Genomic DNA, 25,612 nt, shown 5'->3' with positions numbered 1-25,612 from the left:
TGCAGACTATTTATTTAACATTGAAATAGAAATTGAAGTTGACATGAAATGAAATGCAAAAAAAATATATGCCATATGCAATGGCTGGATCCCTGAACCTTGGAGGGGATGCAGGGGGTTGGAGAAAGGTGGACGGACAGACGGACGGAGGGACGGACGGAACAATCCCACTCTCCAATTATAGTAGTAGGACCTATGAGTAGGACAGGATGAGCCTCAATCAAACAGTAAAGTCAGTGACAATAGAACCAAAACGATGAGCTAAAAGACTGAGAGGAACTGTAGAGCTGAGTGATGATTGTGCGCTTGGTACTGCAAGAGATCCTTTTCATATTAAGCATAGTAATTTGGACAAGTGTTATCATGAAAATATTTCTTAATCAGCTTTAATAACTACATTAAGTTTTATATTTTCATATTAAAATATAAATATTGATTAATCAAATATTTCATTGAGTTTAGTTCAATTCTCAAAAATTAACAAAGGTTGTTGTGTGCATATGATTTAGAGTCACTTTTTACAACTTGTGCAACAAGTGCAATGATCAGGTCATAAGTGGCATTAAATAGGTAAAGGAAAAAGATTTAAATTAAAATTAAGGAGGGGATTCTGTTGAAAAATGTATGTTAATAATGACATTATTCACAGCACAGACGTTTCTCCATGGTGTGATTTAATGATTCACACAGACCAAGGACGGATATTTTTGACCTTGATGTTCTTGCAGTGTTATGAAAGGATAGCACGCAGCAGCTAATTATTGGGAAACCTGAATAAATGGGTGGAGAAATATAATGAATGCAAATGCTTCCCTACAGGGCTCAAGGGCTTAGTGAATGGTTTTATTAGCATGAAAATGACTGTGAATCATATACTGTGGCCTTTACAGTTGTAAAATCTCCACCTAATTGAACATATATGGTAGACTATGGGGCAACTTGTTAGAATTTGCTCTGCCCTCTCTCCCAGCATTTTAGCACTTCATATTAGTTTTCTTTTAATTGGTCATCCATCTGCATTTGCTGACCAAATGTGATGTCTCTCCCTTGTGCGTCAGACCTGACTCCAGACAGACTGGGTCCTGGATCTCATGATGTCAGTCCAGTGAGCCCTGAACCAACCACACCGGGAGCTCAATCCCCGTCCCACCTCCACTACCACAGCAAGGCCCAACATAGACGTTTCTCCATGGAGGTAAGAAGTAGAGTTCTTGAAGAGTAGCTGTGGGATGAGGTTAATGTGACATAGAGGGCTAACAGGCAAAGTGTGTTATGTTTCTGGTCAAGCTGCACTTAGATGCTACCAAGCTTTTCTTCCCCATTTACAGAATGGCAAAGTTAATAATACATTGCATTACAAAGCACTAATGGGAAATGGTCTTGTCTCAAGTGCACATTAAAAGCATTCAAAATCAGTCTGACACAGATGTCATCAGTGGCACAAGTAGTTTGTCCTTTCATTTAAGGAGTTGTTTCTCCATTACCACCTGTGCCAGCTCAATGAGATGAGTCACCTCAGAAGCTTTTAACCCTCCTCACGGCGCCTGACTTTTTTATTGGAAATGTGAGAGTTCACAGTTTCACCTTTTCATAAAACATCTCTGTGGACCGAGTGTGATTCAGAGTCTTTCTCATATTCCACACAACTCATACCAGTCAAGTGAAGCTATGCCAGAGGGAAGAGAGTGCTCAGGAACAACTTGGTGCTGTGAAGACAGAAATAATGGTGCTACAGTGAGAAAGCTGAAAGCTTAGAAAGTCTGGATACTGTAGCTTTATTTGACAAGCATTAGACATACCTCTTTCTAATACAATGCTTTATAAGTTATAAAAAGTAGCTATATTATTATACATCAGTTAGTCATAAGGACATTTTTATGGTTTCCTTAGGCTGGTGTTAAACCTTTCCAATATGCAACCACCTACCTTCTTGGAAAGAGCTGCAGGGCTTTCAGACCAAAATCCATTTACTAACTTATTAACATTTACAAGTCCAGACACAAATCATTTGTTTGGGTCAGACAGTGCTTTTGCAGCATATGACAGTGCACGGCATGAGTAGGAATACGGTAGTTCTACAGTTGTGAAGCTGTAGTGCCAAAGGAAAGGGCAAACAGATTGACTTCAAAAAATTAGAACTATCCCTTTAATCCAGTATTGTGTTTTATTGACCCAAACTGTGTGCCACAGCTACACTCACTGCTGCTGCCACTGAGCAATAACTTGAAGCCAAAGTGAACTTTATCAAAGAGTAAAGCGTCTCCCTGGTGTCGACCACGCTGACCTCGAGCAGTCTGAGTTTTTATTACAGTGCTCAGGTGTGCTGTGAGCTGAGCCTCTCAGGGGATCCCAGAGTCTGTCAAAATGGGTACAAACGTGGTCAAATTTAAACAGATTTTTAGTGTATGAAACACTACACTGAGTGTATCAATTCTTTTTTGTTTAACATATGTAAGAATACAAAATGAGACATAGTGGTCTCCTGTCTTGTCCACATGTTGAAGTTGCTAACATTAACAGATATAGATGTGTTGGTAGTTAGCTAGCTAGCATGAAAGATACAGCAACAGTAACGTTTTAAGCTGTTTTCCCTTTCTTTCAGTCTCTTTGGGCAAGCTAACATTTGAATTAACACATCATGGACCAGCTTCACATGCTTGCATGATTTGCCTGGATGTACCTGTAGTTAATTAGTGGGATAAGAAGACATAACATGTAAATAAGATGAAAGATGAAGTTGAAATCTTTCCTTATTTGTCATAAGCTAGCTGCCCCCTTGTTCAGTTGCCAAGCTTATGTTTTGGTAAACTCTTCCTGAAACGGTATGCACAAAGTTTTTAATCAATTTTCACATCCAGCTATATCAACCAACAAACCTTTCCAAATTAACAACGCATCACAAAGAATCGTGATGTTCTCATGGCATGAAATCTATAGTTGTAAATGTTAATACGTTAATAAATGGATTTTGGTCTGCTGCAGCTCTTTGAAAGAAGGTAACTGGTCAAACTGTCCATTGGAGAATCCCTAAGAGAGCCAATTAAAAGGAGAAAGCAAGCTATGCTGGAGGATAAAAAGGGATTTTCACAAGTTGGCAAGCCCAATTGTATTAAAGTATGACTGATAAAGCCTAAAAGGATTAATTAACTATTAATAAAGGGATTCATTACACCTTATAAACCCTTTAAACAGTATACCTTAGTAGAAAGTGGAACCATGTCCACAAATTAATGTGACCGTACACTGGTTAGTGCTAGTAATTGACATGGTTTAAGAGGATAGCTGTCAATTATAGTGCAAAATGAATGCAAGTTGGATCAGTGGCAAGCTTGACTGGCAACAAGGAAGTGTGGCATTAGCTTCATGTGGTTTAAAAACTTGCACTTTAACAATGTAGCCAAACTCTACAATGTCAACAGAGACAGGATGTTGTAAGCTTTGTTGGTGTCTATTGACTGCCTGCAGGATGTCAGTAAGCGCATGTCCCTGCCCATGGACATCCGCCTGCCTCCAGAGTTTCTCAAGAAACTGCAGCTGGAGAGTGAAAATTCACCACTCTGCAAACCTCTCAGTCGCATGTCTCGACGTGCTTCATTGGTAAGTACTCTACATGACTACATACTTATATATAGTCTACCTTTACCATGTATCTGAGCTCATATTCAAAATAACTGCAGACTTATAGTGTTAGCTCAGTAAATACAGTTTATTTAGTCTCAGATTCAACAACACTGACTGTATGGATGACACCTCTCCACTTCCTACCACTATCTAAAAGTGAAGCCAAAGTATCTTCTTTCTGGGAGTGGCCATGTTGCCTGTGTGAGGTCACTTGGAGCCAGAATCTGTGCAGTAGAGTCAGGTGGCAAGATAACGACCCACAGGACACACCCCTTCCGCTGTCCCACCATCTGACGGAGGGTTGAGAGCAGCTGTCAATCATGACATCACACCCCCTTTATATATTGTTAAATAATTACTTAAAACAAACTTATCAGAACAATTAGCAAAGAACTATCTTAAATTAAATGGCAGAAACTATCTTTGGTAAAACTTTAGTTAACTTAATTTATATCTTTTTAGTTTGGATCACATCCCATCTGCTAACATGGAGGGGGTGTGACTTATGACACATACTGCATCCAGTCACTAGGGGTCAATGAAGATATTTTGGCTTCACTTTTGGGGAGCTGTCATGACGTCCATATTTATATACAGTCTATGTTCACCACCATGAGGCTTTTTGTTTAGTTAACCCTCATATAAGTCTTATTTGAGCAACTATATTGGCTTCTTGTTTATTTTACAATCGCTTTGATGGATTACTGTTAAACCAGTAAACATATTGGCTCACATGACAGAATTTATTTTCTCTCTGCAAATAAAGACTCCTCTTATCTTGCCTTCCTCTGTATTATTATTATAATGACCACATTATTTTCTTTGATATTAACCACCCTTTTTTCCATCAAGAGGCTTTTTGATTCCTGCCTGGTCAACAGAGTAAACACAGATATGTTCTTAATTAACTTAAGAACATATTGACTGATGTATGGAAATGTAATCTTATGGCAGTTTCAAAGGGTAATAAGGAGACCATGACTCCTGACACCAGAAGCTTAATCTGTTACTTCTTTCTTTGTGCTCTCAGTCTGACATAGGCTTTGGGAAACTGGAGACATATGTGAAGCTCGGCAAACTGGGTGAGGTACGTCGGTTACTCAGATATTCACTTTTTAATCATTTTCAGACAGTCGATGGAGGTCGGCTATCATGAAGTCCAGTGAGGGTTAAGTGATGCTGATGCTGCCAGTGAGCTTGAAGATAAAGTGAACTTTAAATGAGAAAAAAGCGTCTCCGTGGTGTTTAATGTCGACCATTCTGACCTCAAGTTGTCTGCTAGTTTTCATTAAACTTCTCAGGCACGCTGTGAGCCGAGCTCTCTCAGGAGATCTAAGAGCCTGTCAAAATGGGTACAACACAAACAGGGTGCTTTAGGCTTTATTTATATGCCTAAATGAGGCAAACTACAATACACCCATCTGTCCATTTTCTTGCATTAGTTCTGCATGGCTGGCTTAACTTAACAAGAATAGAAAACAGTTTTAAATCCACATTCGCTCCATGCGATCAGCCGGGTTGCTCTCTGTAGGATCACAAAGCATGGATCTGCTTTCGATGAGTTGGGCTGTAAGACTTCATACACTTGAACCCCACATCATTTATCTGAGAACATCTATTGCCTCAAGGAGTAAGAAATGATTAGTGACAGAAGCTGTCTACATTAGTCTCAGTCACAAGCCTCAGCAGCAGATAACAGTTGCAGTGAGGGATTGTGAAGAACTGCTTTTGTAGTCAATTATCATAACCCTGGTGGTTCATACAACCTACTCTGTCTGTGGTTCGGTTTAAACTACAGTTATTTGCAGATTTGGCCATTATAGAAGTATCTTTTACTGCTGTTTGTTTGCTCGATATCTGAAAAGACATGCTCTCTTTTCACCCCTGCAGCAGCTGATCTACAATCATTAGAACACTTAAAAACTAATTACGAAAACAAGAATCACCAGCAGTGGAACAACAGTTTTTTCAATAATCAAAAACAATTAAGAAGAAATACATCTGCATTTAATTAACGGATTAAAACCAAATGTGTTTTAGAAGCTCACATCACATTGAAGTAAGGTTTTGATGATGTTCATGGATGGTAATGGCTAAAAACCAAATTCAGTCAGTTAGAAATAATGATCTGTGGAGCTTTATTGTTTTTTAATGTGCTACAGATGAGGATGAGCAAGTAAATGGTGAAAGTAAGCAGATTTCAATCAAATTAGCTTCATTATTCTGTTCATATTAATAGAAAAGGGTAAACCTGCTTGCAGTTCTTGAGAATATAGTATTATCCGAATGCCAGCTAAATACCTACAGTATGTGTGTGTGTGTGTGTGTGTGTGTGTGTGTGTGTGTGTGTGTGTGTGTGTGTGTGTGTGTGTGTGTGTGTGTGTGTGTGTTTGTGCTCATAGGGGACGTATGCCACAGTGTTCAAAGGGCGAAGCAAACTCACAGAGAACCTGGTGGCGTTAAAGGAGATTCGGCTGGAGCACGAGGAGGGAGCACCTTGCACTGCTATCAGAGAGGGTATACACACACACTCATACACAGATTTTCAAGTCCATGGGTGCTGCCTTCAAGTGGATAATAATTCCTTTTTTAGTGAGAAGGAATGGACTGGAGCACACTTACATCTGTCACTGTTACTGTCATATGACTTTTTGCCTTTATTTGAAAGTAGATGTCATAGAGGCTGACAGGAAACAGGGAGAGAGAGAGCAGGGAATGACATGCAACAAATGTCCCTTGCCAAAGTCGAACCAGGGCCTCGGCTACCAAAGCGCTCCCTTTCATATTCATTTTAATGTGAGAGGACTGTTGCTGTGTGACATTTTGCAAGCTTTGCTGTGGTTCAGCTAAACTGGAACTTGCTAGAATATGAAACAAATCTGCGTGCAAGGAACCACTTGAAATGTATTGATGGCAATCTCTGTCTGGAGGTCAGTCCATTAATTGGTGCAGACTGAAATATCTCAACAGCTATTGGACTCACAATGTAGTTGCCTTCATGAAATATACATAGGTTTAAAAAGTGATAAAACAATCTGATCAATGGTAATCTGACCATATACTGAAATAGTCACATTTTAATGATCCCCTCCAGACATGTTTTAAGACATAAAATGCTCTGCATTGAATAATATTTTGTGCCACGTGTGGTTTTTTCACAAAAAAGTTGAAGTACCTCAACATTTACTACAAAAGATATTTCCTTCTTCATTGTAAAGTCCATTCTAAGTGAAGGTTTCAATTTTCCACATCACACTTGTATAAGTTGGATACACAACAAGTTGTGATGTCACAAACAATGCTTGTAGCTAGTTGTAGCCTTAAACTCAGATTTAAAGTGAGAGACTTTCCATATTCAGCAGATGAATGTGAAAACAGCCTTATGGTGTGAAACTTTGCACATACACAATTTTGCACATTGAAGCTCAAACATCCAAGTGAACAACATTTTTGAGTGGAGGGGGACTTTAAACCCTTCTGCTTCTACTTCTGCAACCCCACAGCAATGACGAACACAGGTTCACACCCGTCTTTAAACTGAGACCACAGCTAAGCTAATAATAGAGCAACAGTACTGTGTGTCTTAATGCACCTTGATAAAACATAACAACTCATCCGTCCCTCTTTTGTCCACCCAGTGTCTCTACTGAAGAACCTGAAACACGCAAACATCGTCACGCTGCACGACATCATCCACACGGACCGCTGCCTCACGCTGGTGTTTGAGTATCTCGTGAGTACATTCAACAGGCAGCATGCAGGTGTTCAAAAGGTGTTGATCTCAATTACATGAGAGGAATATGAAGCAATTAGAGTGTAAAAAACTGTCGCTGTTGTGTCTTACAGGATAGCGACCTGAAACAGTACTTGGACAACTGTGGGAATCTCATGAGCATGCATAATGTCAAGGTGAGCTGTAACCAAGGACAACCAAGGATACACAGGAGGGGCTATAGAAAACATGTTATCATAGCTCATATATAGACATATTCATCATTTATGTGCCATTCATTTCCAAAAACTGGATCTGTCGGCTCTGACTTGCTAACATGTGACACTTATTTTAGTGGGAAACAAAAGTTAACAGCTGTAATAACACTAACAAAAAACACACAAACCTCTACAGGTAGCGGAAAATGAGAATGTCCCAAATTATCAGCCAACAGCATGGGTTAAATGGGTTAACAGATAATTATGCACTCTGGGCTAACAGGGAAATGTCCTTTTTAGGATCATTTTCCGTCCACTTGTAATTCATTTAGTAGTTTAAGGTTAAAAAAAAAATTCACACAGTTTGTTTTCAACCTTCCCTGCATGCACCTACTCAAATCCATCTATGTACCAAAGACAGATACAGACTTGAACTGGTTTACATCTGTGCCCAGCTAAAATAAAAAATATAATGACAAATATATGCAGAATAATAAAGAGAATAAAGAGATACAAATAATAATGACAATTCCATAACAAAATGGTTTAATAGTTTATGCTTGTCACTTAGTACTCCACCCAATGGTGTGCCTTAAATTGTTTCAGTTGTTTACATATGGCCTAATGTTACAACAAGCATTGTTGCTGTTTGCTGTGTTTGCAACTTTCTATACTGCATATTGAACTTTATTGCCCTTATAGATTATCAGTGTTTTATTTATTTGTCTTAAATTGTTTGATATTGTCTTAAATGTTCTTATGGCTCTAAATTGTGTTATATTGTTGGCTGAACCTCAATATAATGACAATAAAGCAACTACACTAAAATACACAACTCTACCCTAAAATAGCTTACCAATTATTAGATTGAGTTAGGGATGGTACGTCACTCAACATAAGCAATTACAGAACAGAATCATTGTTACAGTGTTTTACATGGTGATATATCAACTTTTCATCGGATTTCAGTTCTCTATATATGTAACTTAAATCGAAATAAAGGGGACAGGAGGTGTTAGAGTGATGAATAGTAGTAATTATTTGTTTATTGTAACCATGTACAGTGTTAAACATAAATGTTACCATTTGATGTACTGTACCGCAGTTAGTTTATAGCTAATTTTCATCTGCAGTCACTTCAGTAGGTCAATATTAAAACATAGCAAAACACATGCAGGATACATACAAAATACAATTGAATTTAGTTGTTTTGTTGATAAAAGTTGATCATAGGTTACTTTATACCCAATCGAGATGCCTTTAGTAATCAATATTGCATAATCTTGTATTTGTCTTCTTGATGGGAAAGTCATCATCATCTTCATCGTTTTCATTTTTTACCTACAGATCTTCATGTTCCAGCTCCTGCGTGGTCTCTCCTACTGTCACAAGAGAAAAATCCTTCACAGAGACCTTAAGCCGCAGAACCTGCTCATCAACGACAAGGGCGAGCTCAAACTGGCCGACTTCGGTAGGAAGGAAAACACACATACAGCCTATATGAGCATCAACAAATGCAAGTGTGCTCCTAAAGACAAAATCTGTTTGGAATAAGGTAGCACGTTTCCTGCCACAACTGCTTTCCAATTATATTTTACTGCCACTCTGAGATCTTCCATCCTGATTACTTTAGCACCCTTACTTCCTGTATCCTAGCAACTGTGCCCCTCTTTCTTAGTTTTCTCAATATGGTGCTGGAAGTGGGTAGATAAACCCGTCAGTATTCCCTGGCTATTTATAAATAGTTTTACCTAAACAAAGCAAACGGGCTCATAGCAGGACTATTTTAACATTTTTTCTTGGATGACACTTTATGATAACACAATCTTTGGTGTTGAATGCTATGAGGTGTTACCACAACTTGTAAGAGTCTTGTGCTCATGCAGTTTTACAAAACTATACAAGACTTAAGTAAATTATATTATGACACCAATTACTTGTAACTTTTTACAGAGATTTAAAGCACCATATACCTTTGCATCCATACTGCTAACCTTTAGTTAAACCCAGACCGTGTTGTATTGTGCAGGTCTGGCGAGGGCGAAGTCGGTCCCTACTAAGACCTACTCGAATGAGGTGGTAACTCTATGGTATCGTCCCCCTGATGTGCTACTGGGCTCTACAGAATACTCCACACCCATAGACATGTGGTGAGTAGTACTATATCTATATTTGACCATTGATATTCATAATCAAAGATATACTTGCATGCTGGAAAGGATTTTCTCTTTTCTCAGCTTACATACAAACTGTAATACATTGCTGGAGCAATTATTTCATGTTGAGGGACAGTAACCACCAGTAATATCTGGTGAGAATATAAGGGCTTGTAGACATTTCAAATCTAAGGGGAGATGTAAATAATATGCATAAATGTGGTGCGAAAATAATGCATTGTATATCTTGTGTATTTGCATGAAATTAGTTCTCTTATTGTTTAAATCATGAATCCTATTTGTTCTCTGGAACTAATTCAGACTCAAAATGCAAATTAATGTAAGGCTGAGAATTGAAAAAGAGAATTGTTCATGTGTGTTCGTGTGCGTCACTTTAATGATGCAAAATATAAAAGACACACATTGATACACTCAGTCCTGGATCTGATCTCTTGGGTCTTTCAGTCAATCAGCGGCCCTTACAGTGTGTTACATGAGAAATGTTGAAAATATGAACTAGAAATAACAGTAACATTTATCTTCTGGCCACCAAGAAAAATATATTTAAGATCTTTAGGTCCATATATGTAGAAATTTGAAGAAAAAAAAGAGGGTGATTTGGTGACTCCTACTGGTAGTTTTAGTCGCTTCATCTGATTCATGAAACTAAGAAAGAAAAAAATGAGTACATAGAGTTTTCACTGGGATTGTCTAATGTTCCTCCAAACTAACTATAATTTCATCCTGGATCTGGATCGGAACACAGCTGACAGTCTAAACTCTCCTAGAGAGAAAAATGCAAGTGCCTGCCCCGGTGCTGAGCGATTCTGTGTGCTTGGTGTATTATAAGAATATCCAGCAGCTTCAGGATCGCCCAGGATTTCCATGACTCATCCGTATCACCATGCACTTCTATTAAAATCTCTGAGGTTATTAGCAGAAAGATGAATCACTGTTCATACAATGGAGCCCAGTGATTCTACATTCACTTTAATTATGTGTTTTAGCTCATTAGCAGTTTGCCATGGTGAGAAAACTTGGTGAACCACGGAGGATTAGATGTGGCTCTCTCTGGCAACATGACAGCCTTTTATGAGCTCACCTAGCTACATATTCTCTCATCAGACCAGAGGGCGCCTCTTCAACACGCTATCCTGGATGAAACAAAAGGCTCCATTGTGCCCACTCACACCATACATGTTTGCACTTATGTTCAGCGCTCTTTGAAGTGCGTTTGCTTGTTGAACAGAGCCTCACCTAGACTTTTCTAATTGTTGTTTGCACCTCCTCCCCCTATCTTCATCTCCTCCTTTCTCTTCCAGGGGTGTGGGCTGTATCCTTTATGAGATGGCAACAGGCCGTCCCATGTTTCCCGGTGCCACAGTGAAGGAGGAGCTACATCTCATTTTTAGGCTTATTGGTAAGACAGCAGCGCAAGATAACAAGATAAAAGTGGTGTCCTCTGATATCATGATGAACAAATATTTGTCTTTTGTCTTTCAGGGACTCCAACAGAAGAGACTTGGCCAGGTATCAGCAGTAATGAGGAATTTAGGTCTTACCTCTTTCCTCAATACAGACCTCAAGCACTCATCAACCATGTGCCCAGGTAACACTTAGTTTATTAATACTGCTGCTTAAATCAATTAACCAATCAATAGTCCTTGCAATGTACATATGGACATGTTACCTATTCTTTAAGGGGTATGCCACCTATGTGTGTAGACTCTAAAGCTATCCCCCTCAAAAATGTAACTACACATCAGAACTATGGTGGCTAGGTTACCATGTGGGGACCACAGCAACTGTAAAGTTGCTTGTGCTTTCACAAACCCTCTGCTTACTGAGACCTCACTCTCCATCACAGTGAAAGAAACAACTGAAAAGTGGCAATTGCATGAGAATTGTCTTTAATTCAGTCATGAATTTCACCAGGTTAAATAGAAGTTATCTAAGTAAATATGTAGGCTTATATCATAAGGTGAAGTGAAACATCACTGTGGGGAATATAGTTAAAGCATAAAACATATGAATAATCACATATGAAACAGCTGTCTAGTGTTGCATTGGTGCAATCGATGGGTTAAATCCAACACTGAACTATTAATCAAGAGTTACCTGCAGCAGAACTCCTGTCTATCAGAAGGGCGTTAATACTGGCAGCTTGCACATTAAAACTTCTGCAAATGGTCCATGTGGAAGCATGTCTGGTCTTCAACCAGCAAAAAACTGCTCACCTATGTAGTGGACACTGCACCCACATACCTGATCTCCTTAATTCATGTTTATTAGCCTTCTTCATTCACTACGATCAGCAAATGAACAACTATTCTTGCCAACATTGCAAGGCAGGAAATCTCAATCCAAACTCTTCTTTCGGATGATTCCTCGGTGGTGGAAAGAGCTGGCGAACTCGATCTCTTTAACCTTTGTGTCGTGTTCGTTTCTCCCCCCTTACTTTGGTGCTCCCGGTCAAATTTGACCGGCCTGTTTTAACTGCCCTTAAATTAACACAAAAACCATTGATCGTCACCAAATTGTATTTAACTCCCTTTTAACCTGTAAACAATGTCTCAGACTACTGGTTACATGAATAACTGCAGTGAATAGACACAGAAATTGAAAGTTGTATTCCAAAATTAACATTTATTGTAGAAAAATCAAAACAGAGACCAAATTCACAGAACATCAGAACATCAACATGAACACATTGTGTGTGTGTGTGTGTGTGTGTGTGTGTGTGTGTGTGTGTGTGTGTGTGTGTGTGTGTGTGTGTGTGTGTGTGTGTGTGTGTGTGTGTGTGTGTGTGTGTGTGTGTGTGTGTGTGTGTGTGTGTGTGTTCAGACACAGGAGTGGCATTTTGCAATCAGGTCACAGTGTGCCTTGCAAACGTAGGCATCACATTTGAAAGTGCACGGGGAAGTTGAGGCTTGTTCTTCCTCACTGTCCCCACCATGGTGAGCTTTCTTTTCAGCAGCTCCTGACCAAGCCCATGTGATGTGAAAAAGTTATCACATGTGATGTTATGCCCCTTGAGACCGGCTGTCATGTCCAACACAACACGCATGCCTTGGTTTTTTTCTGGCCTTCCAGTAACAGGTTTCCCTGTGTAAACCTGCATATTCCAGGCGTAGCTGCTCCTGGCATCACATGCTGCCCAGATCTTGATCCCATACTTGCCTGGTTTGCTTGGGATGTACTGTTTGAATGGACAGCGACCTCTGAAAGGGACCAGGCTCTCGTCCACTGTCACATCAGGGCCTGGATTGTACATCAGTGGTAGGCGCTCCACCCACCTGTCCCAAATGTTCCTGATGGCAGCCAGTTTGTCGTCTCGCCAGCGGAAAAGTCGTGTAGCTCTGTCATCAAATCTGATAATTCTTGAGAGGACATGAAACTGTTGCAGGGACATAGTTGACCGGAATATAGGCCTCCCTGACTCTGCATCCCACAGACTTTTTGTAGCCTCATTGTTGGACCGATGTACTCCTGCTAGAATCAACAGACCCATGTAGGCTTGGAGGTCTACCTGGTCCAAGGCCTTCCATGTGTCCGCAAACACACGCCCCCCTTCCAGGTTTGTCATCGCCAGTATAATTTCCACAATGGACTCTGGTAAAAAGAGTTGGAAGCTGGACTTGATGTCATCCACACGAGATGTTGCATACCGTGTTGGCCCTGGTGACATCCTAATGATATTTTCCCCTCTTGATCTGCCTCCTCTGTCCTGGGGGGATGAATACCAGAGCAAGTTGCCATCCTTGGACTGGAATGTCACCTCAGGTGTGTCTTCCACAGGGGCCTCTTCCCCAGGTGCCTCTTCCTCAGGGGCCTCTTCCTCGCCATCTGTTGACTGTTCGGTCTCATGATGGTCTGGATCAAAATCAGGATCGTTGTCTTCTATTTCTGAAACATCCTCCTCTATTTCTGGTTCAACTCCAATCCCGTCTTCATCAGTTTGAAAAAAAAGGTCAAGAGCCTCTCTGACAGAAAAACGTCTGATCAGGCGCCGACTCATTGTGTTCAGAGTAAAATAAGAGCAATGCACAAGCAAGCTGGGGATCTGTGAGAAGATATCATACGTTTTGTATCGAAAGTGTGGTTCACGTGGGGGGATGGACACATTAGCCCGGGAAAGAGCCAGGTTCCCATAACAAACACCTAATTGGTAACTTTGAAGTGTTACACGTTTAGTCTGGAAGGTGTGGTTCACGTAGGGGGACAGGCACATAAGCACGGGAAAGAGAGGACACATGGTCAGTCTGAAAGGGGTTCACGTGGGGTGGAGTGTGTGTGTGTGTGCGTGCGCGTGTATGTGCGTGCGTGTGTGTGTGTGTGCGTGTAGGTGTGTTTGTGTGTGTGTGTGCGTGTAGGTGTGTGTGTGTGCGTGTAGGTGTGTTTCTGTGTGTGTGTGTGTGCGTGTAGGTGTGTGTGTGTGTGTGTGTGTGTGTGTGCGTGTAGGTGTGTTTGTGTGTGCGTGTGGTGGTGGTGGTGGATTTGTGGTTGTGTACTATCTGATGAATGGACACAATCTAGGGTCACCCATTCATTTCCTATGGCGGTCATTTTTGACCGGGAACACCACAGGTGTTACAAAGTTGACTAAACAACTCAAAATTCAATGAAAGTAGTGATCAGCAATTGTATATGTTCAAATGCCTAGTGTGGAGGATATCATAAGCCCTTGAGACAATAAAATGTAAAACACAATATTTATGATTGATCGAAATGGAAATCGGTCAGATTTGACCCGAACACGACAGGAAGGTTAAGAAATGCCTCTTCTGAGAGAACTTTCTTACATAATATCCTCTTTCTCTTGATCCTTTTATAGCTTTTCCTAAGAAAAAAAGCCTTCTAGGCCCATACATGCTGCTTCTTGTGTCAGGTGGAACATAGAACTGAGTTTCGAGGCACTTATTCTTGAAGGCTTCTCCTTAATCTACTGTGGCTTGGATTGTGCTTCATTTGTGCGCAGCTTTTGACAAAAGTGTCTGCCAAATGAATATATGCATATGTAAACCCTGGCATGAATCATAAACCCAGCTTAATACTGTATTAATCAGTCTGTTCAGCTGAGTGGTGACACATCAGGAAAGAAATATCTGTCTCCAGATTGTGTAAAGGTTAACATATATCATGTGAAACTTCTGGTAAGGGATGAGAAATATCTGGTATGATTAAAGTTCAGTAAGATTAAACTTCAGAAGGAAATGATTACTTTAATGAAAAAAAATCAAACCCATTAGTCTGGGTCACTTTGGGGTTTCTTCAGAATTGACTTTTATTAGTATCAGTATGTAATCTTTCCCTGAACCCTCATTGTATAATTATTGTATTTATTAGGTTGGACACAGAGGGGATTGACCTGCTGTCTGCTCTACTGCTGGTATGAGACAAAAGCACGGACACAATGACCTTAATCTGGATATAAGGCAGAAAGATAGTGTGATTTGTATAGATGTTCCAATCAGCTGCTTTTTTCTGTTGTGATTACAGTACGACACCAGGAGCAGAATGTCCTCTGAAGACTCTCTACGACACTCCTACTTCCTGAGTCTGGGAAACAACATACACAATTTGGCAGATAGTAAGACATGTACACACTGTATGAAAGCCTGGCTACACTGTCAGTGAAAAGTGAACTGTACTTTTACTGTTAATACAGGTGAACACTTGGGCCTCTGAAGTTCAAGTTGTCGTGAATTTCGGTCAAATTAAAGAAACACTGTGCCAGCACCGGGTAAAAGGCTTGACAGCATACTCTGTCGTTATGTGATATGTCCAAAAAATCAAGGTCGATCTGTATGCCAGCAGAGATCTTATTATTGGTTAATGAGGTTAATTATTTGCCTCATAGATTCATTTCATCACTCGAGTCAAGACTGCATGGCTGTAGACACTTCAATAAGTTAGCTTATTAGTGACTTAAAAGCTAACAAAAACTCACTGTAAGGGATCACAATTTGAAATACTTTGGCAATTAGATTGAAGTTTGTTTTTACTTTTTACTTTTTCTTCTTTTACTTTACACTGAGCAAAACCCACAACAAAACTACATTAATAGAACAAGTAATAACCAAAAGCTTGCATAATACGTTGTATCATACAACTAAATGTAGCAGTGTATTATGTTATTAAAACAGAGTTTATATAAAACACACTAATCTTTTTGTATTATGCTCTAAACTTGTCCCCTGCTTTCCTTTTCTTGTTGTAGCTGCCTCAGTGTTTTCCCTCAAAGAGTTGCAGCTCCAGAAGGACCCAGGCCACCGCAGCTCAGTGTTTCAACCTCTAGGTGCTGTACCCTCCACACAGTCTCAACATAATATGACTTCACTACAAGCTTTTCTCATGTCACTTTCATTTAATATAGTATATTATATATATTATGCTTTTCATATAGCACATATAATAAACTTAACAGATTTAATGAAGGTCATTCAAGTTTACTGGATAGAAGGATTGTATTTCTTGAACCCACTCAAACACTCTGCTTGAATTTAACCTAGCCGTTTAGTCCCTGATCTGAAATGCTGAACTGTATACAGACAGACTTTGCTAATAAGCAAAGTTCCGCAAGAAGCTGACATGCTGAGTTTGTTTACTCTCACACAAGTTAAAATATCACAGAGATGAGTCTCTAGGAAACTAAAAAGAAAATGAAAATAAACGGAGAATTATACTTATTCAATACAGATTACTGCCACTTGTTTATATACCAAATAACATTGGAATATTCGTTTTCAAGACTCACTGATAAAGGTGAAATGCTTTAATGAAAATGAAACCATCACCATCAAAATAATGTAGCCTATAAATATACATCTGTTGGTATATTTTAGAACAGGTGCTAATTTCAATGTATCTCTCTCCAGGTCGAGGAAAGAACCGCAGGCAAAGCATCTTCTAGAGGTCGTGGAGAAGGAACTGAGATACACAGAGCAGAGCACCTGACTTTTCAGAGCACAGCATAAAGGCAAACAGAGCTCAGCACATTCACAAGCATGCACACACACACACACACACACACACACAGACACACACAAACATACACTTGCATGAAAACATAAGCTCATGTGCCCCACTCATTTCCATCGCAGCTGACCGTGGAGATACACAGGGTTCCTCTAAATAAACTTGCACAGCACATGAAATGACTGAGCTGAGATATACTCCCCTTCCTACACACACACATACACATTTGTTTGCTCTCATTTGCACAATCAGTGACACTGAACATGCTGCCGTGACTTAGTTGCACACATAAGAGATTTATATATATCCTGCCGACACACACATACATGTCAGCCCTGGAAATAAAATGCTCTGTTCTGTTATACTGTACACATATACACACACTTGCCTGATGTCGTATTACCACATACAATTTCCAACCAGAGCAAACCCAGGACTCTGGCCATCTATGGTAGCTACAACATCTGGAATCATCACAGAGTTGCAGGTGTTCAGAAGTATTGCCTGAACAATACTGGGACAAACAGAAATGGGGAATGGCGCAGTGTGAGTGAAGGTGCAGTTTGAGGTCAGTTTGTTTCCAAAATTTGCTAACTGTTGTGTCTTACTAAAGTTTAGGTTTGTTTTTCACCAAAACACAAAGATATAGCTTAAAGATACACTCTTTGAATTTGTTACAGGGCCCAGTGATCCCTCTGAATCCTAAAATTCTGGGATTTGTGGGTGCTTTCAGGGCCAGAGTCAGGATTTAACAAATACTGAGGTCATGAGGTCCTCTAACACTCTTTCCACTGCCTTCAGAAAATTTTGACCAGAAGCCAAAGAAAAGCTCTCAGTTTATTTATTAATATTTCATTGATTCTGGCATTAAGGTTTAAATGCCCTTTACATAGTGCCAAAATTCTGGTGGAGAAATGCTGAAAATTTGATTTAGTTTTAAATTTTGTTGGCTTACAAGTAGTAGATTCCATACATATTTCCCCAGGTTTCTTTAAAAAAAACCTGAAAAAAAAAAGAAAATGGTAATGGTAGCTTGAGCCCTGAATGCTATTAGGCACTTGCTAAATAACAAACCCAGTGAGTGTATCTTTACAATTGGCACAATTAAAACAATTATGTTTTTCTGTGTTAGCTATAACTGAGCTAACAGGCTAATTAAGCAGATAAACTTAACAATGCCTTCAAAACTAAAAGCTCAAACCTTGTACTGTATGCTAGTTAAAGCATAATCTAAAGAGTTAATGCATTAGCAAATGATTGTTAGCTACCTGGATATGTTGAATGATTAGTTCACAGTCAATAGATATGGCAGCTAGATGTGTGTATGTCACATGGCAGTCCTGAAGTTGGACAGTTGGATATAAAAGCAGTCCATTAAAATGGTAGCAACACGCTGTTCATTTACAGTACCTCTACTCATATGTAACAAACATATAGAACCAACATAAAATCTGACTCATCGTGAATATAAATGGATTCGTGTCAACAAACTTGCCTTGCTACAGCGTCCCTGTGTTTCTACTCAGTGTGGGCTTTTGTTCCATACATACGGTGTTAACCGCTGACTTTCACTCCAGTTTTTGAAGTTGCCTTAGTAAACTGTGCATGATATTTTGGTTTGTGAAGAATCTATATTTGATCTTGTGTAGCCAGTGTGTTAGGAGGCATTTGCTTTGTGTCTGTAAATAACTCACTATGAGTGTATGTATTTCTTATAGTTTCCTATTTGCACAAACCAGAAGTGTCCTCTGAAGCCTGCTCCCTTCCCTTTGTGTCTTACCTTAGATGATACAACATATGACCAAAAAACCCTTAACCCTAGACCAGTAAACTGAGAAAGTATGTCTAACAAGTACTTTCTAGTAGCAAGTTATTCTCGGTACTACACCATTACCACTACCCCTTATGATTTGTATGGCTATGGCATATTGCTATATTATAGCTCGGTGAAAGGCCACAAAAGTCACTGTATAAAACTACATACAGTATAACTTTAGACAGTACACTCAGCAGATGCAGAAGTGAAATGTTCAAATCTTCCTTATCTGGTGTTCTTATAAGTTCCCTAATGGCTGTTGGAATGGAACTCAGAGTTTAAGTTTATGCCCTTGAAGACGAAATGATCTGCAGACACAAACATGATGGGGGCTTATGGCTAAACTACACTACACCTACACTCTCCTCTCTCCTTATCTGCCCTGACTCCCTCTCCCTCCCTGTCCCTCCTATGTCCAGTGCTATTCAGATGCAGCGGGGGGGAAAAATACTTAGGTGTAAGCCATCTACAATGGGGTTTGGGCCACATTAATTAATTTTGATGAGGTATGCACCTTAAACATTAGGCCACCGGGTTGCCCTATAGGGTCAGTTTTGGACGAGAAGTCCATGTAGCCTTTAAAGTTAAAGAAGTGCTCAGTAAAATACAAATTATCTAATGTGACAACTGGGCAACTTCTGTCTGCTGAGGAATATTGTGTGTTACGATCAGAAGACCAGTATACACTAGGCATAGCACATATACCTATTTAAGTCCACATTAAGCCAAGCAATTACATTTAGAACCTTTTAGAGTTTTACATCAGATTATGTTGCTCTCTAGAAATAAAGATTTTTTACAGCACTACAGTGCAGCAGCTGGACAGTGACTGCTGGTTAATATAATATTTATGAGCAGCAATTAAATCACAATGCTATACTTGCTCTGTTGTCTGACAACAGAAAAAATAAAATATTTAAATTAGACCAACTGCGTTGTGAATTTAGCTTTCCATAATTCCATTCTCTATTTTCATTTGTTTTAAATGTTGATATAGATGATGACACTGCTCAGCTGTTCTCATTAATTTGAATTTATGTATATTTCATGAGATGATGTCACAACCATAAAACAATGATTTGGTGGTCAGCCAGGCTGTCTGTCTTCACCAGATGCTGGAATGGCAAAAATGGCATTAAAAATTGCTTGTTTTAGTGTAGACATGTGGCAGTACTTTGAGGACAGCAGTGTATTCATATTGGACCGAGAAGACAGTTGATTTAAAGAGGAACAAAGCAGGCCATCTTTGCCAAACTGGAACAATCATCACTCAACAGAGGAGAATACCTATCACACCAATAATTAGCCACTTGCTTATAGTGCAGTCCTGAAATCCCTCCCAAGGCAGTCACTCTAAAGACTCAAACATGACTGCCACGTGGTCTAAAGATCCACATGTGGTCTTATCAACTTGCAATGTGTGAAAGATTTTACAGAGGTAAAAGGTGTTGGCACGCTTCAAATGAAATGCTTGTTGGATTACTTACTACTCTCCCAGAATACCTTTCTGACATTGGAACTGGGTGCCTGGGTCCTACAGAGACGTTTAAAAGTGACAGTCCAACAACGTTCATGCAGTGATTGGCCAAGTGTGCCAAGATGTGAAAGTATGCAGAATTTGTAATTATCTTTCCAGCTCTCTTTTTCCCATTTTTCACCATTTAATTTCATATGTACAAATCAGTGCACCCCTTTGAATGATGGTCATGTCTTGCCCCTCTCTATGATAGTATTTCACCTTTCTTTATGTGACCGTTCATAACACCTATAAATACTGTTTCCTTTAGATGTTGTCAGACAACACTTGGTATGAACCAGCTCATTTCAACCTTGCCCTGGTCTTAATGATCCACCCTACAGAAGTTAGATGCCTCAGACTACCCACCAGTCAGTCAGAATAGTATAATCCTTTTGCATTAGAGGCAAAATGTCTGGCGAAATGTACAATAATTCCACTTTGACTTGGTAAGAGCATATGAATGACACCTTGAGATTGCTCAAGGAAGACAGAGGTAGAGAAGCCAAGCGGGTTCTCAGACTAAATATAGTCCTGAGTCAAAACGATGCAAGGTAATGTTCGGTGGAAACATTAAACAAGACCTAGAAGCTGGTCCAAGTAGCAGATCTGACTTTGAAGGTTTCTCACACCCCAAAACTTATATTTGCATAAATTATTTTAATTTGTGTCACAACGATTGTGTTTTTAAAGAGCAGAAATATGGCATTCAAATTAGTACAAAGTAATCTACCAGGAATATGCACGTGAATGTTTGATTTGCCTTCCTGGGTGATGTCGCTTTGTGGTCTGGCAAAAGTTGTGTCAGGTTCATCTTTTTTGCTGGAATACCCTGAGTTGTTTTGCCAGATCCCTGTGCATTGCCAGACTGGCCTAATTTAAATTATGGAACAAAACTAAACAGTTATCAGTCAGTTGTTGGTTTGACCCTCAAAAGCACAGAACCTCTAAAGCACTCCAGCACCTGGTTGCAGACTGATTGGAAGAGTCATATGTGCTCATTTATGTTTGTGTGAGAGTAAAGAGACAAATTCCAGTGAAAGTCAAATGACAATTTCAAGTTTTTCTGTCTCTGAAGTAAATGAAGCCAATGGAAGCCGTATGTTGAGACCATCCAACTCTCTGTTCACCTGTCAGTGAAAGCCAGCAAAAGTGAAGGCAACAAGGAGAGAAATTCAGGGCAAATCTGCAGGGACTTCAGAGTGATGTATAGCTGTGGATGTTACACTTCCAACCTCCCCTTCCCTTCCTTCAGTGGCAGAAGTATTACTCAGTGTTTAGTTGTGGTAAATTAAGCTATTTTAAATACTGTAATGAAAAAGAAATAATATATGTATTTTAACAGATGTTTTCATCTTTCTCAGTCAGTTAAAAAACAATAGAGCACTGTATTTAAAATAAAGTAAAGAAAAAAACATGCCGATGATGTCTAAATGTTTTATAAAAGATAGGTTTAGATTTTGTATGAGATGTGATATTTTGTGTGATTGGTCTACACTGTTATAAAATGAGAAATTGAATGTACTGTGACTACCAACAGGCATAAAATTGATCGAATAATTGATTAATTGATGAATAAATAAATAATAAACATATTACCTGTTTAATGTCTTGGTTTTGGCACATTGCATGGTTCATTTTACAATTTGGAGTTGATAGAACATATTTCTTGAAGGATATTGAATGAAGGCAGTAACATAGATGTAACACTAGATGGTGCTATTGGGTTATGACATGACAGTACAGGACATCACATTAGTTTAATGCACAGTTGGTGATAAAGGCAGACACAACATGTATCATCAGTGTCTTTTTTAATATATATAATCTATCTTCAAATGCAAATAAATAAAAGCTATGCTGCACATTTCCCATAACTTTTCAATTACACTCAGTATTACATAACCTAATGATAACCCAATTACCTGAGTAGGAATAATCTCCTGTTTGCATTCCATTAAATATTTTATGCATTTTAGACAAGATATTAGCAGACATTTGCTGGTTATCAATCATTACACATTTTCACCAACATGACATGGTGGTATATTCAATTTCACCATCTGAGGTGGTTTGTAATAGGAATGCAAAACATCATTCTGCACATAACTCTAATAAGTGTAATCCAACCCAACGAACATGTGAAATAAAATAAAAACAATTATGCATGCAGGGGAGTTTTAAAAATGGCCCCTAAAAATAAAAAACAGTACTTAATAGACCTTGATGTTTTAAACATTTTAAGTGTGATTCTTAATCAAGTGACGAAAAAGATCTAAGTGGATGTCACTCGGGTTTGGGAGGGGAGAGCTGACAATCCTCTCAGCCGTCTTCACAACCCTCAGCAGGTCTTTTTTGTCAGCAGCAATGCAGCTGGAGTACCGCACAGTGCAACAGTAGGTGAGGATACTGTCTAGTGTGCAGTGGTAGAAGCTGATAAGCAGTTTCTGAGGAACTTAAGACTTACTGCAGGATCACACATTTTGAACAGGTACTGCAGTTCATCTAACTTAACAGCAAGGTATCTCTGTCTGTCTGTCTCTTTGTCTGTATGTGTGTCCTTTGCATATCTCGAGAATCGTTCATCTGACTTACTAAGTAGAACAAGTGCATGGCTCCACTCAGATAAACTGGAAAGGAAGAAAAAAGAACTGAGGTGGAGAGAGAGAGAGAGAGAGAGAGAGAGAGAGAGAGAGAGAGAGAGAGAGAGAGAGAGAGAGAGAGAGAGAGAGAGAGAGAGAGAGAGAGAAACACTAACACCAACTCTCTGAACACACTAACATCTCCACCCTAACTGTGTGTGGCAACTTCATGCTTATTTGCATAGGAAGGGAATGTAAGGATATTATCCAACTCATAGGCTACATGCAAATGACAGGCACAATGGTGGTATTTGCTTGGCAGCGCAGTTTGCAGCCGCATTTCACTCTTTGCAGGTGTTTTGTGAATTAGATACTATTATTTGTCTCATTTGCACCGGTTTAGCGGTTGCAAAAGCCATGCAATCTTGTGGATTTGGCCCTTTATTATTGCATGTTTGGTATTGAGGTAATCCAAAAGTAACAGAAAGTAATCAAGTTACATTACTTTAATATTGTGATACTTGGATTAGAAGTATTATGAGTTACCAATACATGTTTAAAGTAACCCTCCCAACCCTGGTTGCAAACTCCTAAAATTGAACCTCAGTTTAGTCCCCCTGGGGAAATTTCTGTCTGGATTTAAACAATTCATTTTATAAATTCCTTATCATTTCAATTGATAGGCTACGTTTGTCATGTGTTTCTAGTTGGCATAACTCAGTTAACACAACACCGTTTTAAATCAATAAAACGAACAAAACAAACTTTTTTTGATTTTTAAATGAATGACTAATGGCAAGAGGACAATAATAATTGTAGTCTTTATAATCAAAACAGGCATAGTTCAGGGAGAAACTGATGTGAAAGCATTCAGAAAGAGGGCGGTGCATTGATCCAATCAGCGTGACGTCTGTCATTAGGATATCTGGCTCCTTACTGGAGTCTGCTCTGGCTCGGTGACTCTGTGTTTACTCTCTGCCCTGGCAGTTTGCTTAGTCGCGTTCCACGGAGCTCCACACCATCACTGTAAATGATCAGCTGGCAGCTGTGCGGCCTCTGCAGCGCTCAGGTGGAACCTTCTGTGTATCGTCATGAAGCTGCTGGATGAGCGGGTCTGGGCGCTATTTAAGCGCAACTGGTATCAAACTCTGACCTACTGGAGTGTGTTCTTCAGCTTTGGTCTATGCATTGCCTTTTTGGGACCTACCATTCTGGATCTGAGGTGTCAGACCCAGTCCACCCTGCAACAGATCACCTGGGTCTTCTTCTCCCAGCAGTTCTTCCTGTTGGTGGGCAGCAGTCTGGGAGGACTCTTCAAGAAAACGTGAGTCTGGTTGTAATGCAGTGATAAAACATTGTAAATGATTAAAAATAGATCAAAAAACTTAATTGTTGTGGTTTCATAAGATTCTTAAATTGAGAAGTTGTACAAGTGGTCTTACTTTTAAAATAAGGAAAACAATCTTTCTCTGCTAGGATATTACGTAAAACGTTGTTATAGCTTGTTATTAGTTCAAATGGACTCAATATTAGCTGAAATCTCTCTTTTCTAATGCAAAACATGCTTGATAAGATTCTTTTCTTTTTAGATACAAATAAGACACATTTCCCAGAAATAAGTATTTTACTTCCTCGAAACTTTTTTGCATTGTGATCAAGATGGGATAGGATGTTACACAAACCTGAATGTGAACTTGGCATAAGAAAACAAAACAGTGGTCTGACAGTATTTTTGTTGTACTCAACAGTTTTTGACCTTATCACTTCTAAAGAGATATACTGTATAGTAGCTATTCCCTTTAAAACTAAGTGTGTCTGTGGTACTTAACAGTGACTTTGTTTTCACCATAGTATATTTTATGTAATCAATCTAATAATGTTTGTTAATATTGAAAGGAAACTATTGAAAGGTTAACTTATGAGATGTTCTTCTTTACACACTGTTTTATCAGTGTGACATCTCACGATTTTGACTATATCAACATTGCTCATCAACATAATCTTGTCGAAAGCTTGTTCAGGAAGTGATGCATCACTTCTGCTGCTGTAAAACCTGGTCAAATACAATGGATGTGCATACACTCTCTACCTGTGGTCTGTGGTGACTGCACTTTACTAATTGTGTCACCAAATATATGCAAACCCGATTTATGGTAAGAGGAAAGTTTACCATTTCAATACCTTTCTGCATATTCAAATTTAAGTCAGGTAATAAAATATGTTTGTTTTAGCAATTAGTAGTTTATTTTATTTTTTTATTAAAAGGTTTAATGAACAGGGACAATGCATATTAATAAAACATTTTGACAAACGTAAACATGCCAGAATTAGCCAAAAGTCTATTTTACATCTGCTGTCCCTGGACTGAGGGTTAGGGTTAGGTATTCACCCTAAAATAATATAAAAAGATTTAGTTTTAGGCATACAAGTAATAAATTAAAAAATAAGAAGACTAAATCTAAATAAAGATTAAAAAGCAGAAAACAATGCAAAAATCCACACATACACATGCAAGCTAACAAAGACTCAGCTCAAACAGCAGAAAGTTGCTACAGACAAAAACAAGAACAACATTAAGCAGCAACACCAACATCAACTAAATTGATTACACAAGACACAATAACAAACTAGCAGGCCACAAGCAAGCAGGACATAGACAATAGACACATTATAAAAAGCCATGCACAAAAAGCAACAATAATGCTAGACAATTAATAAACTGACAGACAACATGACGGATGGCATAGTTAAAAAATACTGTAAGTATTAAGTAAGACTTACAGTCTAAGCTCCATCAGCTTGTACAGTCATCAATGCACCAGACTGATATGAGTTGAGTTATGTGCCCAACTGTGTTCAAAACTAACTAAGGTCACCAAGGTCATAACCTTATTAAAATTCCTGGACATTTTGAAACATGAAAAAGGGTAGTTAGTATTCTCTACCATAATTACATACATGGCAGTGCAAAATAGGCTTCATAATGAGGTTCTATTATCACAATCTTTTAGTC

General features: G+C 39.1%; 2 protein-coding genes across 2 annotated transcripts in view; both read left to right on the top strand.

The window, feature by feature from the left end:
* cdk18 (cyclin dependent kinase 18) overlaps positions 1–21,612 on the top strand; it is a 59,288-nt gene extending 37,676 nt beyond the window's left edge. The window contains exons 3-16 of the mRNA XM_062416210.1: positions 1,059–1,195; positions 3,466–3,597; positions 4,652–4,708; positions 6,024–6,138; positions 7,260–7,354; positions 7,468–7,530; positions 8,899–9,022; positions 9,581–9,701; positions 11,030–11,127; positions 11,211–11,316; positions 15,054–15,096; positions 15,207–15,297; positions 15,928–16,005; positions 16,586–21,612. Coding sequence (XP_062272194.1) covers positions 1,059–1,195; positions 3,466–3,597; positions 4,652–4,708; positions 6,024–6,138; positions 7,260–7,354; positions 7,468–7,530; positions 8,899–9,022; positions 9,581–9,701; positions 11,030–11,127; positions 11,211–11,316; positions 15,054–15,096; positions 15,207–15,297; positions 15,928–16,005; positions 16,586–16,620 — 1,295 coding nt within the window. The 3' untranslated portion in view covers positions 16,621–21,612. The remainder of the gene's footprint in view (positions 1–1,058; positions 1,196–3,465; positions 3,598–4,651; positions 4,709–6,023; positions 6,139–7,259; positions 7,355–7,467; positions 7,531–8,898; positions 9,023–9,580; positions 9,702–11,029; positions 11,128–11,210; positions 11,317–15,053; positions 15,097–15,206; positions 15,298–15,927; positions 16,006–16,585) is intronic.
* Positions 21,613–23,690: 2,078 nt separating this feature from the next.
* mfsd4aa (major facilitator superfamily domain containing 4Aa) overlaps positions 23,691–25,612 on the top strand; it is a 91,993-nt gene continuing 90,071 nt past the window's right edge. The window contains exon 1 of the mRNA XM_062416208.1: positions 23,691–23,923. Within this exon, the coding sequence (XP_062272192.1) occupies positions 23,691–23,923 (233 nt within the window). The remainder of the gene's footprint in view (positions 23,924–25,612) is intronic.

Source organism: Scomber scombrus, chromosome 3 (genome assembly GCF_963691925.1).
Source record: "Scomber scombrus chromosome 3, fScoSco1.1, whole genome shotgun sequence".
Classification (NCBI taxonomy): domain Eukaryota; kingdom Metazoa; phylum Chordata; class Actinopteri; order Scombriformes; family Scombridae; genus Scomber; species Scomber scombrus.
Note: the sequence above shows the minus strand (reverse complement) of the source record. Positions and strands in the feature narration are given on the sequence as shown.